Source organism: Culicoides brevitarsis, chromosome 2 (genome assembly GCF_036172545.1).
Source record: "Culicoides brevitarsis isolate CSIRO-B50_1 chromosome 2, AGI_CSIRO_Cbre_v1, whole genome shotgun sequence".
Lineage (NCBI taxonomy): Eukaryota > Metazoa > Arthropoda > Insecta > Diptera > Ceratopogonidae > Culicoides > Culicoides brevitarsis.
The window spans coordinates 41,187,234-41,201,578 of record NC_087086.1 but is presented as its reverse complement, the minus strand read 5'-3'; the positions used below and the strand labels follow the sequence as shown (position 1 = coordinate 41,201,578).

Sequence of the window (14,345 nt, the reverse complement as noted above, 5' to 3'; positions counted from 1 at the left end):
TCTAATTTTAAATAATTTATTTTTAATTTATAATTTAAAAATATAAAAAAAAATTCTTAAGTTTATCAAAAAAATTGAAACAAAATTTGTCAAAATTTTTCAAAATATAATTATAAAAATTTTTCAATCAATTTGTTCAGAAAAAATCACTTTTAGAGAAAATAAAAAAAAATCGTGAATTATTGAATGAATATCATTAAAATATTTTCTTTCAAAAAATAAAAAAATTGACTTAAGATTCTTACGTTCATTTAAAAATATTATAATTTTTTTCAATTTTTTTTTTCGTTTTAATTTTTTTATGAAAATATTTGATTCATCACTATTTTAATTCAAATTTTATGAAAGTACAAAAAAGTGAAACAAAAATCCATTCGAGTAGAATCAAATTTCAATGAAATATTTGATGACTCAATAAAAAATACTCAACTTAAGGTTTTTACGTTCAAAAAAATGGAAAAATTTCATGTTCGCCCAAAAAATAAAAAAAGAGAAAAAGGGAAAAATAAAAAAAAAAGAAAATTTATATGCTATCGAAAGGTTATTATATATTTTATTTGATCATAAAAAATATGTTTTTTTTTTCTGTAATAGTGTTGGAATGCAAATCGGAATTAATAAATGTGTTAAACTATTGAATTAAAATGCGGAATGCTTTTTCCTCCTGAATTCCTTACGATGCATATAAAGCTCATTATTAGTAGCGAGCACAATTGATGACGGAAAACAAAATGTTGCAACGTTGAACTTTGCGGTAATTTGCATTTGATGTTGGAGAATTTGCGTAATACGTAGCTATTTCTTGGCCTTTTGTGCCTTTTCGGCAGCCTTGGTGACCTTGCCTCCGCTGGCATCCTTGAAGTTGACACTCTTGATGACGCCGACAGCGACAGTTTGTCTCATATCACGCACAGCGAAACGACCCAATGGGGGGAATTCTTGGAAAGATTCAACGCACAATGGCTTGCTTGGCACCAAGATGACGATCGCAGCATCGCCCGACTTGATGGATTTTGGATTGTCTTCGACGGATTTACCGGTACGACGATCGACCTTCTCCTTGATTTCTGAGAATTTGCAGGCAATGTGAGCTGTGTGACAATCCAAGACGGGCGTGTATCCGTTGGAGATTTGTCCGGGATGGTTCAAGACAATGACTTGAGCGGTGAAGTCAGCAGCTCCCTTGGGAGGAGAGGCCTTGGTATCTCCAGCAACGTATCCACGACGCAATTCCTTGACAGAGACGTTCTTAACGTTGAAACCTGAGTGCAAAAAAACATGTGAGTTATGACGTCACGAAGCGATAGAAAAACGTGTGTTTAACTTACCAACATTGTCTCCGGGCACGGCTTCTTGCAAAGCTTCGTGATGCATCTCAACGGATTTGACTTCAGTGGTCAAGTTAACGGGAGCGAAGACAACAACCATGCCGGGTTTCAAGACACCAGTTTCGACACGACCAACAGGTACTGTTCCAATACCGCCGATTTTGTAGACATCTTGCAAAGGCAAACGCAATGGTTTGTCGGTAGGGCGTTGAGGAGGAAGGATAGCATCCAAAGCTTCGATCAAGCACTTGCCATCGGCCTTTCCTTCTTTGCGTTCAACGTTCCATCCCTTGAACCAAGGCATCTTTGTGGAAACTTCCAACATGTTGTCGCCATGCCATCCGGAAATGGGCACGAAGGCGACGGCAGCTGGATTGTAACCGATCTTCTTGATGTACGAGGAGACTTCCTTCTTGATTTCCTCGAAACGGGCTTCGCTGTATGGCGGCTCAGTCGAATCCATCTTGTTGACGCCAACAATCAATTGCTTGACACCCAACGTGAAGGCGAGCAAGGCGTGTTCACGCGTTTGACCGTTCTTCGAGATACCGGCTTCGAATTCACCGGTTCCGGCAGCGACGATCAAGACGGCGCAATCAGCTTGGGAAGTTCCTGTAATCATGTTCTTGATGAAATCACGATGGCCCGGGGCGTCGATAATGGTGACGTAGTATTTGCTTGTTTCGAATTTCCACAAGGCAATATCGATGGTAATACCACGTTCACGTTCGGCCTTCAATTTATCCAAAACCCACGCGTATTTGAAGGAGCCCTTGCCCATTTCTTGGGCTTCCTTCTCGAATTTCTCGATGGTACGCTTGTCGATACCGCCGCATTTGTAGATCAAATGACCAGTTGTGGTAGATTTACCGGAATCGACGTGCCCGATGACGACAATGTTAATATGAACCTTTTCCTTGCCCATGTTTGAGTCACTTTTGAAAAAAAATGAAAAAAAATGACGAGATTAATTAAACTGAGTCATTGTACTCGAAAACTCGAAATTCAATATGGCTGCCAAGTAAATTCTCATTCTTAATGCAACAACCACGTGTTTGCTTCAAAATCATGTTTTCGCATATTTCGCCAAAAATACGCCCAAAATCGCTTTAAAATGCATTCCCGATTGCAAAGCGGCGTATTTACTCCGAAAATATGTCACATTTAGACCCGTACTTTAATTAGATTTACGCCATTTCCCCCGATTCACACACATACGGCAAACAGATGCCATCGTGGCACACAACTTCCTCATTTTGTCGAATTTCTCACTTTTTACGTGTTTTTCACTTTTTTCAACTTGGCAGCAATATTGCGCAATGCTTTTAGACATTTTGCCGAATATTTGACGAATTTTTGGGACACTTACAATTTCCTTTTATTTTAATATAAATCAGAGAATTGAAATCAACCAACTTCACAGCTTGCCGGATGAAAGCAAAAGAACGAATGTCGCGGAACGAGACTGAAGCTCCAAGTTGATTCACTTGTACAAGCAACTTTTAACTTTGGATGGGAGACTTGGATGGAATTTTAATATGCGACCCGATTTTCATCAAAGTTGGATGGGGGACTTGAAAGGAAAATTGAGACGACTGAAATTGATAAACTTGGATCCGATCCATCCAATCCAAGTCCCCTATCCAAGCCTCGGATTCAACATATTCAATTTCATTCGTCTCAAAACGCCCTCTGGATCATTTTTTGTCACCCAGAGCGCGCGAAGTCAAGTTTCAAATGGAAAATGATAAATTTTCAATGTTTTTCTCTTAAAATTTGATTGAAAATTTTAAATTTTTGTTAAAAAATTATTTTTTTCTTAAAAAATTAAAGAATTTCAACGGAAAATTTAAAAAATTTCAGTTAGTGCGTCATTCAAAACGTTTGCCCGTTCGTTAATTCACGCAATGAGACGAATGCGCGCGATGAGAGGTTCCGCAAAATCGGTTAGAGGGCAACACTAAACACACACAGTGACACAAAACGGACGGCATTTTTGTTTTTCTTAATTTTGAGTTGTTTAATCATGGAAAAGAGAATAGCACTGGAAAAACGCGGAAGAACCGAAGATCAGGTGAGTCCTTGATGCGAGAATTTGCGAAAATTTCCGCGTTGCATGCGGTAATTCATGCGAAAAGTCGTTAAATGCTGCCTCCATCGTTGCAGATTACGGAGCTCAACTTGGACAATTGTCGGAGCACGAGCATAGAGGGACTCACGGATGCCTTCACGAACCTCGAGTCGTTGAGTCTCATCAATGTCGGGCTCGTTTCCCTCAAAAACTTCCCCAAGCTGAAGAGCTTGAAGCGTCTCGAGCTATCCGATAACAGGTAATGCGAAGAAATGCACACACATACACACACTCGCAAGCACGCATGCAAACACAAATGTCGTCGTCTCTTCGTGTTGTGTATTCAATAGAGAAAAAAATAACGAAATTTTTTTTTGGCTTTTGCTTCAGAATTTCGAATGGCTTGGACAACATTACGTCGTGCGAGAGTATTAAAAGCTTAAATTTGTCCGGGAACAGAATCAAAGAGATTTCAGAATTGCTTCCCTTGGCAGAACTCAAAGAATTGGAAGTCTTGGACTTGTTCAACAATGAAGTAACGAACGTCGCCAACTACAGAGAGAAAATTTTCGACGCTATTACGTCTCTCAAATATCTCGATGGGTAATTTTTTCCCATTTTTCCTCCAAAATTCCCTTAAAATTTAATAATTTTCATTTAGTTACGACAAAAATAACGAAGAGGCTCCTTCTGACGCCGAAGATGACGACGCTAACCATGTCGAGGACGAAGAATCAGAGAACGAAAATGGTAAATTCCAAATTTTTTCTTTAAAAATTTTCGAAATTTTTAATTTTTTTAATTTTTTCGATTTTTTTTGTTTAGAAGAGTCGGAAGACGATGAAGTTGGTCTCTCAGCGGTTTATAACGAAGAGTTAGAAGACGATAGTGACGAGTATAATGGCGAGGAAGGAGACGACGATGAGGACGATGAAGAAGAGGAAGGTGTGGATGATGACACAGATGAAGATGAAAATGAGACACGTGGTACGAAGAGAAAAGCCGCTGACGAATAACGATGATTTGATTAGATTTAAAAAAGAAAAAGTAAAAATTGTTGTACACGATTAAATCAAAAAAAGAGAAAAAAAACAACTTCTAATAAAAAAAAATCAGTTTTTTACTTAAATTTTGAAGGTTTTGATAAATTTTTTTGAAGAAAAAGTTTTCGAATTTCGTTTTTTAATTTTCGATTTTTGACAATTTTAGAAATTTTTTAAACTAATTTTGAATAATGTTTTGAAGATACGATTTTTAAAATTTGAGAAATTTTTCCTAAGACAACAATTTTCGAATAATTTGCGAATTTTTAATTTTCGAAAATTTTTTTTCGAACAATTTGAAGAATTTTTTTAAAATTTTTAGAATTTATGCTTTTAAGATTTTTTTTTCATAAATTTAAACTTTTTGAAGCTATAAAAAATTTTTTTTCGAAAACTTATTTTTTAGCAAAAGAATAAAAGCAATTTTCAAAAATTTCATCAAATCTGTAGGAGAAAAATCGAAATTTTTACAAGAAAAATCTTTTTAAACTCAAAATTTCAATGAAAACTCAAAAATTTTTCACGAGTGACAGTTAAAAAAACATTTATTTGTTCATATCTTCGTCTGCTGTGTTAACATTCGCCACATTTAGTCTCGTAATAAACCGTAATCTCATGCGAAGAGGTGCCGAAAGTCGTTTAATGATAACTTCAATCTCGTTTTTCAACAAATCCCCAATGTACATGTACTTCAAGTGATACAACAAGTCACAAATTGGATCCAAATACTTCAATTCGCTCGATTTCTTGTTACTGTCGACTTGTTCGAGGATCTCATAGAGCATAATTGTGACATCCATTGCACCCCGATTCACTTCTGCTTCAAGACGATTCAAGAACGGACAAATAAAGTGACACAAAAAGATCATTTGTTCCTCCGTTTTGATACAGGGCTTCAGTACGCGATTGATATATCTACAAAAAAATCAAAATTTAAGAAAAAAATTTTGAAAAGCAAAAAAATTTTAACTCACTCAATCATCATTCCCATCTGCCCGTTATCAAAATGTTGCAACAATGCGTGCGTAATAGCCAAATAATTCGCAAAAGTCTTATCCAACATCGAAGAATAAGCGGTGTTAAAGTTGAAAAGTGTGAAGGGCGATTGTTTGTATTTCCAATCAGCAAGTTTTGGTGAGTTCAATAAGTCACGCAAACGATCGAAAATTGTCGTGAAGTAAGGTTCAGGGAGACGAGCGATTATTAAGCCGATCGCATTGATCCAAGAATGGATTTTGCCGGGAGCAATGTTGCCATAACGTTTCAAAATTATGTCCTACAAAGAAAAATTTTGATGAAAATCGAAAAAAAAAAAAAAAAAAATTGAATTTCTTACAATAATATAACAAGTTGTCGTCGATGGAGACTGAGGCAAACATAAAATCTCAATGCAAGTGAGATAAAGTGAAAAAGTTGGATAGTTTGGACATTCGTGGAAACGCCAATCGATTGTTGTTTGCATGTTTTTGTCTTCGATAGCTGAAAAAAAAATAAAATTTTAATGAAATTATTCAAAAAGTGTCAAAAAATTAAAATTCATTTTCAAAAAAAAAAAAAAAAAAAATTTAAAATTTAAAAAAAAAATTAAAATTTAAAATTTTTAAAAAAATTAAAATTTATTTTAAAAAAATTTAAAATTTATTATAAAAAATTTAAAATTTATTAAAAAAAAATTAAAATTTATTTAAAAAAAATTTAAATTTTATTTTAAAAAAATTTAAAATTTATTTTAAAAAAAATTTAAAAAATTTAAAAAAATTATTTAAAAAAAATTAAAAAAAATTTAAAAAAAATTATATTAAAAAAAATTATTTTAAAAAAATTTTTAAAAAATTATTTTAAAAAAATTTAAAATTTGGAAAAAATTCTTACCATCTAAAACTTTTTTAACGACTTCCGTGTAATAAGTTGGATCTTGTAACAAAACTGTCTCTTCCGCTTCTGATGCCCTCAAGAATTTCTTGCTATTTGGGAAGTTGTTACTATAAATATCCATTGCAATTGACGTTACCAACTTCTTTTTGATCGACGGACAATCTCTCAATTTCCTCTCGTAATAGTACAGTGTGTTGTACAAATACGTGATGGGCCTTTCGTGATACTTGTACAAAGCTCCGACATTATCCAAAATATTCTCCAACGCCTTTATCGTCTGATTTGTCGAAAATTCTATCAATCGATGAATGACGATATCCAACACCGGCAAAATTCTCAAACAAACGTTTCCAAAACACACAGGCATCAAAATCTCGTCATGAATAAACTTTTCCGGATGTTTTTGGTGAAATTGCAAATTCCTCTCCAAATTGTTAATTTTCCAATATTCCGGCGAATTGTCCTGACAAAAGTCGACCAAACGATTTCTGAACTGCTGTTTCAGCAACAACGATTGAATGACGTAGAAACAAACTTGCGCCTCGTTGTTGTCACTCGGGCGAAAAACCATTTTCATGATGAACGAATCGATTGCGAACATCGAATACGTCCAAATCATCTTGTTGATGCAATCGATGCATTTTGCGGCATTTCCATTTCCCGAGAAATTCGTGATTTCCAAGATGATGTAGTCACACAAATTCCGCAAATACATCGGGGAGCTGCGAATACTGATACGCTCGACGGTTTTAATGACGTAAGCGTTCACGTTGTCGGCTTCCAACAACATTCGGAACACCAAACAGAGGAAAAGGGGCGAACTTGAGCCTTGTGCAACGGCTTCTGATTCGTTTGTGAGCGAAATCCAATTGCGATATTCCTCGTCAACGAGTTTTTTCATGTTTTGAGTCGATTCTCGAGGGCCCGTGTACTGAAAAAGATCAAAAGTGAAAATTTTCAAAAGTTTTAAAGGTGAAAATTGATTTTTTTTACCTGAGTTAAAACCTCTTTTAAGGGATTTGGGAAACATTGGTACGTATAAGGACTCCAAGAATGAGGCGTTGCCTGTAAAACGTGATTTAACATGTCTTTGCACCAATTTAAGGATGTTTTGTCATGTCCTGCATTTGCATTGTTGATCGCTCGTGCCAACTAAAAATTAATTATAAAAACATTATTAATTTTTAAAAAAAAAATTTTCCCAAAATTATTTTAAAATTTTTTTTCATTTTAAAAAATTTTTGAATTTTTGAACTAATTTTTTATATTTTCATCGAAATCATAAAATTTTTAATTTTTAACGAAGAATTTAAAAAAAATCAAAATAAATTATGTTTGTTTTCTATTTGTAAAAATTTTAAAATAACCAAAATTTCCATCAAAATCATGAAATTTGAATTTTTATTGATTTTTAAACGAAAAAAAATCGAAAAAATATTTTTATCTTCTTTTTCGTAAAAATTTTGAAATAATTAAAATTTCTAAAGAATTTTCTAATTCGTATATTTTTTTTTAATTTTCATCAAAATCATAAAATTTAAATTTAACGAAAAATTTGTTAAAAAAAATTAAAAAAAATATTTTGTTTTATTTTGCGTAAAAATTTTGAAAAAAAAATTCTAAAGAAATTTTTAATTTTATATATTTTTTTTAAATTCTCATCCAAGTAATAAAAATTTTATTTTTATTGATTTTTTTTTTTAATTTTTTGAACGATTTTTTTTTAATCGAAAAAATTATTTTTGTCTTCAATTTCGTAAAAATTAAAAAAAAATTTAAATTTTTGAAATTTTTTAATTTTTATAATTTTTTAAAAATATTTTTTCGAGATTAAAAATTAAAAAAAAAAAAATCAAAATCGAACTTACCGTTAAGATAATCGCTCGATTTAATTCCTCATTGTCCGTCGAAACGATCGTTCCCGATGGCTTATGCTCCGCAATGTAAAACCTCGACATTTGCGAGATCATTTCGTACGACGTCAGTCCCGTAATGAGTCTCAACGACGTCGATTCTATGCAAATTTGCAGCTGCGTCGTCACCTGAATGTTCACCAAAGCATTCAAATGTGCCAACAACTGCACTTTATAGTGCGCCGCGATATGAAAATTGATGCGATACGAAAACATCTCGAGCAGCGTGTGAAGAATTCCCCAAGCATGCGACTTAAAAACTTGCGGCAAGAGTTGCGACAAAAATCCCTTGATACCCAACGACTCAATTTCCGAGTAAACAAGCAACCGCGAATAAGTTTCAATCATTCCGGGACTAATGTTATGCGGAAGTGCCGTCTTCGAAAGCTGAATTAATTGCGACACGATGCTATGGATCAACGACATCTTTGCATGCACGGTCAAGCTGTCGAGAAGTTGCATCGATAAACAATTATTATTATTCGCGTTACTGCCCTTCGGACTAATTGTGTCAACCAATCCTGCCATGGGACGCGAAAAATAATCCTGATTTGTCGAATAGGCGTTACACAAAAGCGGAATTGTGTAATTGTTCGTCGTGATTGTCACCGTATTACTTATCAACTTTTGCAAATAATCATGTTGCAACTTCAATACTGGCGGTAAGGACAACGTCATCTCATGATGATCTAATTTCGCTTTTCGACTTATATGCATCCAGATGCACATAGCAGCCAATTTTTGCGCGCAAGATGGATTTGTGACGTCAGGAATGGGCAAAGGCTCCTTTTCGGGATACAACAAATAAATTAAATCCAAAATTGGGAGGAAATTTTGAATCGGATTTCGTTGAATGCTGCCCGAAATGTACTGAAGTAACATCCACATGAGCTGATTGCGACCTTTGGACAACTTTTTGACGGAAAGTTCGGCGATTAGGGCGTTTATGATGTTTTGGAACGTCGCAAATTGGAATAAAACGAAGTAAATGAGCTGCGATGACAAATGTAGCCAATATGAGGGGATTGTTTCTTCGTGTTGACTTGTCTCGGAACGCTCCATTGCCGAAATTATCAACCAAATGAGGTTTTTTTCGAGTTGCATGTTGGCGCCTCTCTGATTTTTTATGAGATTTAACATGCCACAAACAAAATCTCTAAAAAAAATGAAAATTTTTTATTATTTTTTTCGAATTTTAGGATTTTTCTTATGAAAAATTTTAAAATTTGAAAAAAATGCATTTCTTACCGACTATAAGGTTGTTCCAAGACAAAACGCAAGAGTTTCGTTTGTGGCTGTGTGAGTTGATGACAATAGGGCAATGCTCCTTTCAAGCAAAACTTCAGAGAAATGGGATCCAACCGCCAGCAGTTCACTAAATGATCGCCGTGTTCAATGACCGGCAAGAGTTTCGGCAGTAAAATCACGGAAAGCATCTGTGCGACATTCGTAAACTCCTCAATATAGCCCGAGATCAAATGATTTACTTGCCAATGCATTTCGAACGTTTCTCCCTTTTGGATTTCCGTAATGATGAAATACGCGGGCAACAAACAAGCATTCCGATCAAAAATGTCTTTCAGCACATCGACAAGCGCATTCAGCTGCGGAAGTTCATCCGACCGCAAATCCTTCGAGAAACACTTTGCCGCCTTTTCACGGCAATTTTTCATGATTTCTCGCACGCCCTTGTAGTCGACGTGCTGCAACAACTTCTTGATGAGGCGAAATGTCTCGATCCACAAACATTTGTTGTCGGGCATCAATTGTTCGTTGTCCAGCAGCAATTCGCACAAGACGCGCGCCGAAATAACCTTTTCATCGAGCACGAGCCCATTGAATTGCTCGAAGAGATGTTTGATGCTCTGATTACTTTGCGACTGCACTGTGGCGAGATTCTGCTTAATGAGGGACTCTTTCTTCGTGGCATCGTCTTCGCACTCTTTAATTGCTTCCGCTGCAAAAGAAATTCAATGAAATCGTTAGAAATGTCGATGCAAAATCGAGAAAACGGGATTTTGTGAGGTACCTAATTCAGAAAGACGCTTTTCCAGAGAGTCTGTTGCAGAAGAAGCCCGATTTAGTGTTGTCGTTTCCTCCATTCAGTGTTTTGCTTTGGAGATTTTTTGACAGTTGGTTTGACAGATAACGATTTGCGGGCAGCCAATCAGAATGCGGCATTTTGAAAACATGAATGTCGTTATCTTTTTACCGTATTTCGAGGCTCATGAAGCTTTTTTGTTGAATTTTTGCAATTTGGAGCTGAAAATTTTGAGAAAAATTAAAAAAAAAATAATTATTTTTGCCTTGAAATTCTTTGAGTTGTCATGAATTTTTTTTATTTCTTCAAAAATCGATCAGATATGCATGGAAATTAACTTTAGAATGCATATTTATTAACTTTTAGCTTTGAAATCCATCAAAATTTGGTTGAAAAGTGACTTGAGAAAAAAAGTACGATTTTTGCTCCTCATATCCAAAAATCGTACTTTTTTTTATTTCATCAAAAATCGATCAGATTTCAATGGAAATCAACTTTAGAATGAATATTTATTAAATTTTAGCTTTGAAACCCATCAAAAGTTGGTTGAAAATTGACTTGAGAAAAAAAGTACGATTTTTGCTCCTCATATGATAAAATCGTACTTTTTTTTATTTCATCAAAAATCGATCAGATATCAATGGAAATCAACTTTAGAATGCATATTTATTAAATTTTAGCTTTGAAACCCATCAAAAGTTGGTTGAAAATTGACTTGAGAAAAAAAGTACGGTTTTTGCTCCTCATATGATAAAATCGTTGTTTTTTTTTATTTCATCAAAAATCGATCAGATATCAATGGAAATCAACTTTAGAATGCATATTTATTAACTTTTAGCTTTGAAATCCATCAAATATGGGTTGAAAATTGACTTGAGAAAAAACAACGGTTTTTGCTCCTCATATGATAAAATCGTTGTTTTTTTATTTCATCAAAAATCGACCTGATATGCATGGAAATTATCTTTAGAATGCATATTTATTAACTTTTAGCTTTGAAATCCATCAAATATGGGTTGAAAATTGACTTGAGAAAAAACAACGGTTTTTGCTCCTCATATGATAAAATCGTTGTTTTTTTATTTCATCAAAAATCGACCTGATATGCATGGAAATTATCTTTAGAATGCATATTTATTAAATTTTAGCTTTGAAACCCATCAAAAGTTGGTTGAAAATTGACTTGAGAAAAAAAACGGTTTTTGCTCCCCATATGATAAAATCGTTGTTTTTTTTTTATTATTATTAGAATACATAATTATTAACTTTTAGCTTTGAAATCCATCAAATATGGGTTGAAAATTGACTTGAGAAAAAAAAACGGTTTTTGCTCCTCATATGATAAAATCGTTGTTTTTTTATTTCATCAAAAATCGATCAGATATCGATGGAAATCAACTTTAGAATGCATATTTATTAACTTTTAGCTTTGAAACCCATCAAAATTTGGTTGAAAATTGACTTGAGAAAAAAAGTACGATTTTTGCTCCTATGATAAAAATTTCATCAAAAATCATGGAAATCAACTTTAGAATGCATATTTATTAACTTTTAGCTTTGAAATCCATCAAATATGGGTTGAAAATTGACTTGAGAAAAAACAACGGTTTTTGCTCCTCATATGATAAAATCGTTGTTTTTTTATTTCATCAAAAATCGACCTGATATGCATGGAAATTATCTTTAGAATGCATATTTATTAACTTTTAGCTTTGAAATCCATCAAATATGGGTTGAAAATTGACTTGAGAAAAAACAACGGTTTTTGCTCCTTATATGATAAAATCGTTGTTTTTTTATTTCTCCAAAAATCGATCAAATATGCATGGAAATTATCTTTAGAATGCATAATTATTAAATTTTAGCTTTGAAATCCATCAAATATGGGTTGAAAATTGACTTGAGAAAAAACAACGGTTTTTGCTCCTCATATGATAAAATCGTTGTTTTTTTTTGCTCCTCATATGCATGGAAATTATCTTTAGAATGCATAATTATTAAATTTTAGCTTTGAAATCCATCAAATATGGGTTAAAAATTGACTTGAGAAAAAAAAAAAAACGGTTTTTGCTCCTCATATGATAAAATCGTTTTTTTTTATTTTTCAAAAATCGACCAGATATGCATGGAAATTATCTTTAGAATGCATATTTATTAACTTTTAGCTTTGAAATCCATCAAATATGGGTTGAAAATTGACTTGAGAAAAAACAACGGTTTTTGCTCCTCATATGATAAAATCGTTGTTTTTTTATTTCATCAAAAATCGACCAGATATGCATGGAAATCAACTTTAGAATGCATATTTATTAACTTTTAGCTTTGAAATCCATCAAATATGGGTTGAAAATTGACTTGAGAAAAAACAACGGTTTTTGCTCCTCATATGATAAAATCGTTGTTTTTTTATTTCATCAAAAATCGATCAGATATGCATGGAAATTATCTTTAGAATGCATATTTATTTAATTTTAGCTTTGAAATCCATCAAATATGGGTTGAAAATTGACTTGAGAAAAAACAACGGTTTTTGCTCCTCATATGATAAAATCGTTGTTTTTTTATTTCATCAAAAATCGATCAGATATGCATGGAAATTATCTTTAGAATGCATATTTATTAACTTTTAGCTTTGAAATCCATCAAATATGGGTTGAAAATTGACTTGATAAAAAACAACGATTTTTGCTCCTCATATTATAAAATCGTTGTTTTTTTATTTCATCAAAAATCGACCAGATATGCATGGAAATTATCTTTAGAATGAATATTTATTAAATTTTAGCTTTGAAATCCATCAAAAGTTGGTTGAAAATTGACTTGAGAAAAAACAACGGTTTTTGCTCCTCATATGATAAAATCGTTGTTTTTTTATTTCATCAAAAATCGACCTGATATGCATGGAAATTATCTTTAGAATGCATAATTATTTAATTTTAGCTTTGAAATCCATCAAATATGGGTTGAAAATTGACTTGAGAAAAAACAACGGTTTTTGCTCCTCATATGATAAAATCGTTGTTTTTTTATTTCATCAAAAATCGATCAGATATGCATGGAAATTATCTTTAGAATGCATAATTATTCAATTTTAGCTTTGAAATCCATCAAATATGGGTTGAAAATTGACTTGAGAAAAAACAACGGTTTTTGCTCCTCATATGATAAAATCGTTGTTTTTTTATTTCATCAAAAATCGACCTGATATGCATGGAAATTATCTTTAGAATGCATATTTATTAACTTTTAGCTTTGAAATCCATCAAATATGGGTTGAAAATTGACTTGAGAAAAAACAACGGTTTTTGCTCCTCATATGATAAAATCGTTGTTTTTTTATTTCATCAAAAATCGACCTGATATGCATGGAAATTATCTTTAGAATGCATACTTATTCAATTTTAGCTTTGAAATCCATCAAATATGGGTTGAAAATTGACTTGAGAAAAAACAACGGTTTTTGCTCCTCATATGATAAAATCGTTGTTTTTTTCAAAAATCGACCTGATATTTCTTAACTTTTAGCATGGAAATCAACAATGCATAGCTTTCAATGGGTTGTCTTTTTATTTCATCAAAAATTGACCATATATGCATATCTTTGAGCTTTGAAATCCATCAAATATGGGTTGAAAATCGATATGATAAAATCGTACTTTTTTTATTTCTTCAAAAATCGATCAGATATGCATGGAAATTATCTTTAGAATGCATACTTATTAAATTTTAGCTTTGAAATCCATCAAATTATGGGTTGAAAATTGACTTGAGAAAAAACAACGGTTTTTGCTCCTCATATGATAAAATCGTTGTTTTTTTATTTCATCAAAAATCGACCTGATATGCATGGAAATTATCTTTAGAATGCATATTTATTAACTTTTAGCTTTGAAATCCATCAAATATGGGTTGAAAATTGACTTGAGAAAAAACAACGGTTTTTGCTCCTCATATGATAAAATCGTTGTTTTTTTATTTCATCAAAAATCGACCTGATATGCATGGAAATTATCTTTAGAATGCATATTTATTCAATTTTAGCTTTGAAATCCATCAAATATGGGTTGAAAATTG

General features: G+C 32.8%; 3 protein-coding genes across 3 annotated transcripts; 1 reads left to right on the top strand and 2 right to left on the bottom strand.

The window, feature by feature from the left end:
- Window positions 1-522: 522 nt before the first annotated feature.
- On the bottom strand, window positions 523-2,813 carry LOC134830334 (elongation factor 1-alpha). Its single transcript, XM_063843781.1, has 3 exons — window positions 2,698-2,813; window positions 1,329-2,263; window positions 523-1,262 (listed from the first exon to the last, which is right to left on the bottom strand). Exons 2-3 carry the CDS (start codon window positions 2,251-2,253, stop codon window positions 796-798), a joined length of 1,392 nt encoding a protein of 463 aa, XP_063699851.1. The 5' UTR covers window positions 2,254-2,263; window positions 2,698-2,813; the 3' UTR covers window positions 523-795.
- Window positions 2,814-3,261: 448 nt separating this feature from the next.
- Window positions 3,262-4,534, top strand: LOC134830864 (acidic leucine-rich nuclear phosphoprotein 32 family member A). Its single transcript, XM_063844468.1, has 5 exons — window positions 3,262-3,402; window positions 3,495-3,658; window positions 3,790-4,002; window positions 4,061-4,149; window positions 4,225-4,534. The coding sequence occupies exons 1-5, from the start codon at window positions 3,355-3,357 to the stop codon at window positions 4,413-4,415; spliced, it is 705 nt and encodes a 234-aa protein (XP_063700538.1). The 5' UTR covers window positions 3,262-3,354; the 3' UTR covers window positions 4,416-4,534.
- Window positions 4,535-4,975: 441 nt separating this feature from the next.
- On the bottom strand, window positions 4,976-10,351 carry LOC134829743 (mediator of RNA polymerase II transcription subunit 23). Its single transcript, XM_063842979.1, has 8 exons — window positions 10,260-10,351; window positions 9,479-10,187; window positions 8,186-9,386; window positions 7,311-7,469; window positions 6,315-7,248; window positions 5,779-5,921; window positions 5,417-5,718; window positions 4,976-5,357 (listed from the first exon to the last, which is right to left on the bottom strand). Exons 1-8 carry the CDS (start codon window positions 10,330-10,332, stop codon window positions 4,988-4,990), a joined length of 3,891 nt encoding a protein of 1,296 aa, XP_063699049.1. The 5' UTR covers window positions 10,333-10,351; the 3' UTR covers window positions 4,976-4,987.
- Window positions 10,352-14,345: the final 3,994 nt, after the last annotated feature.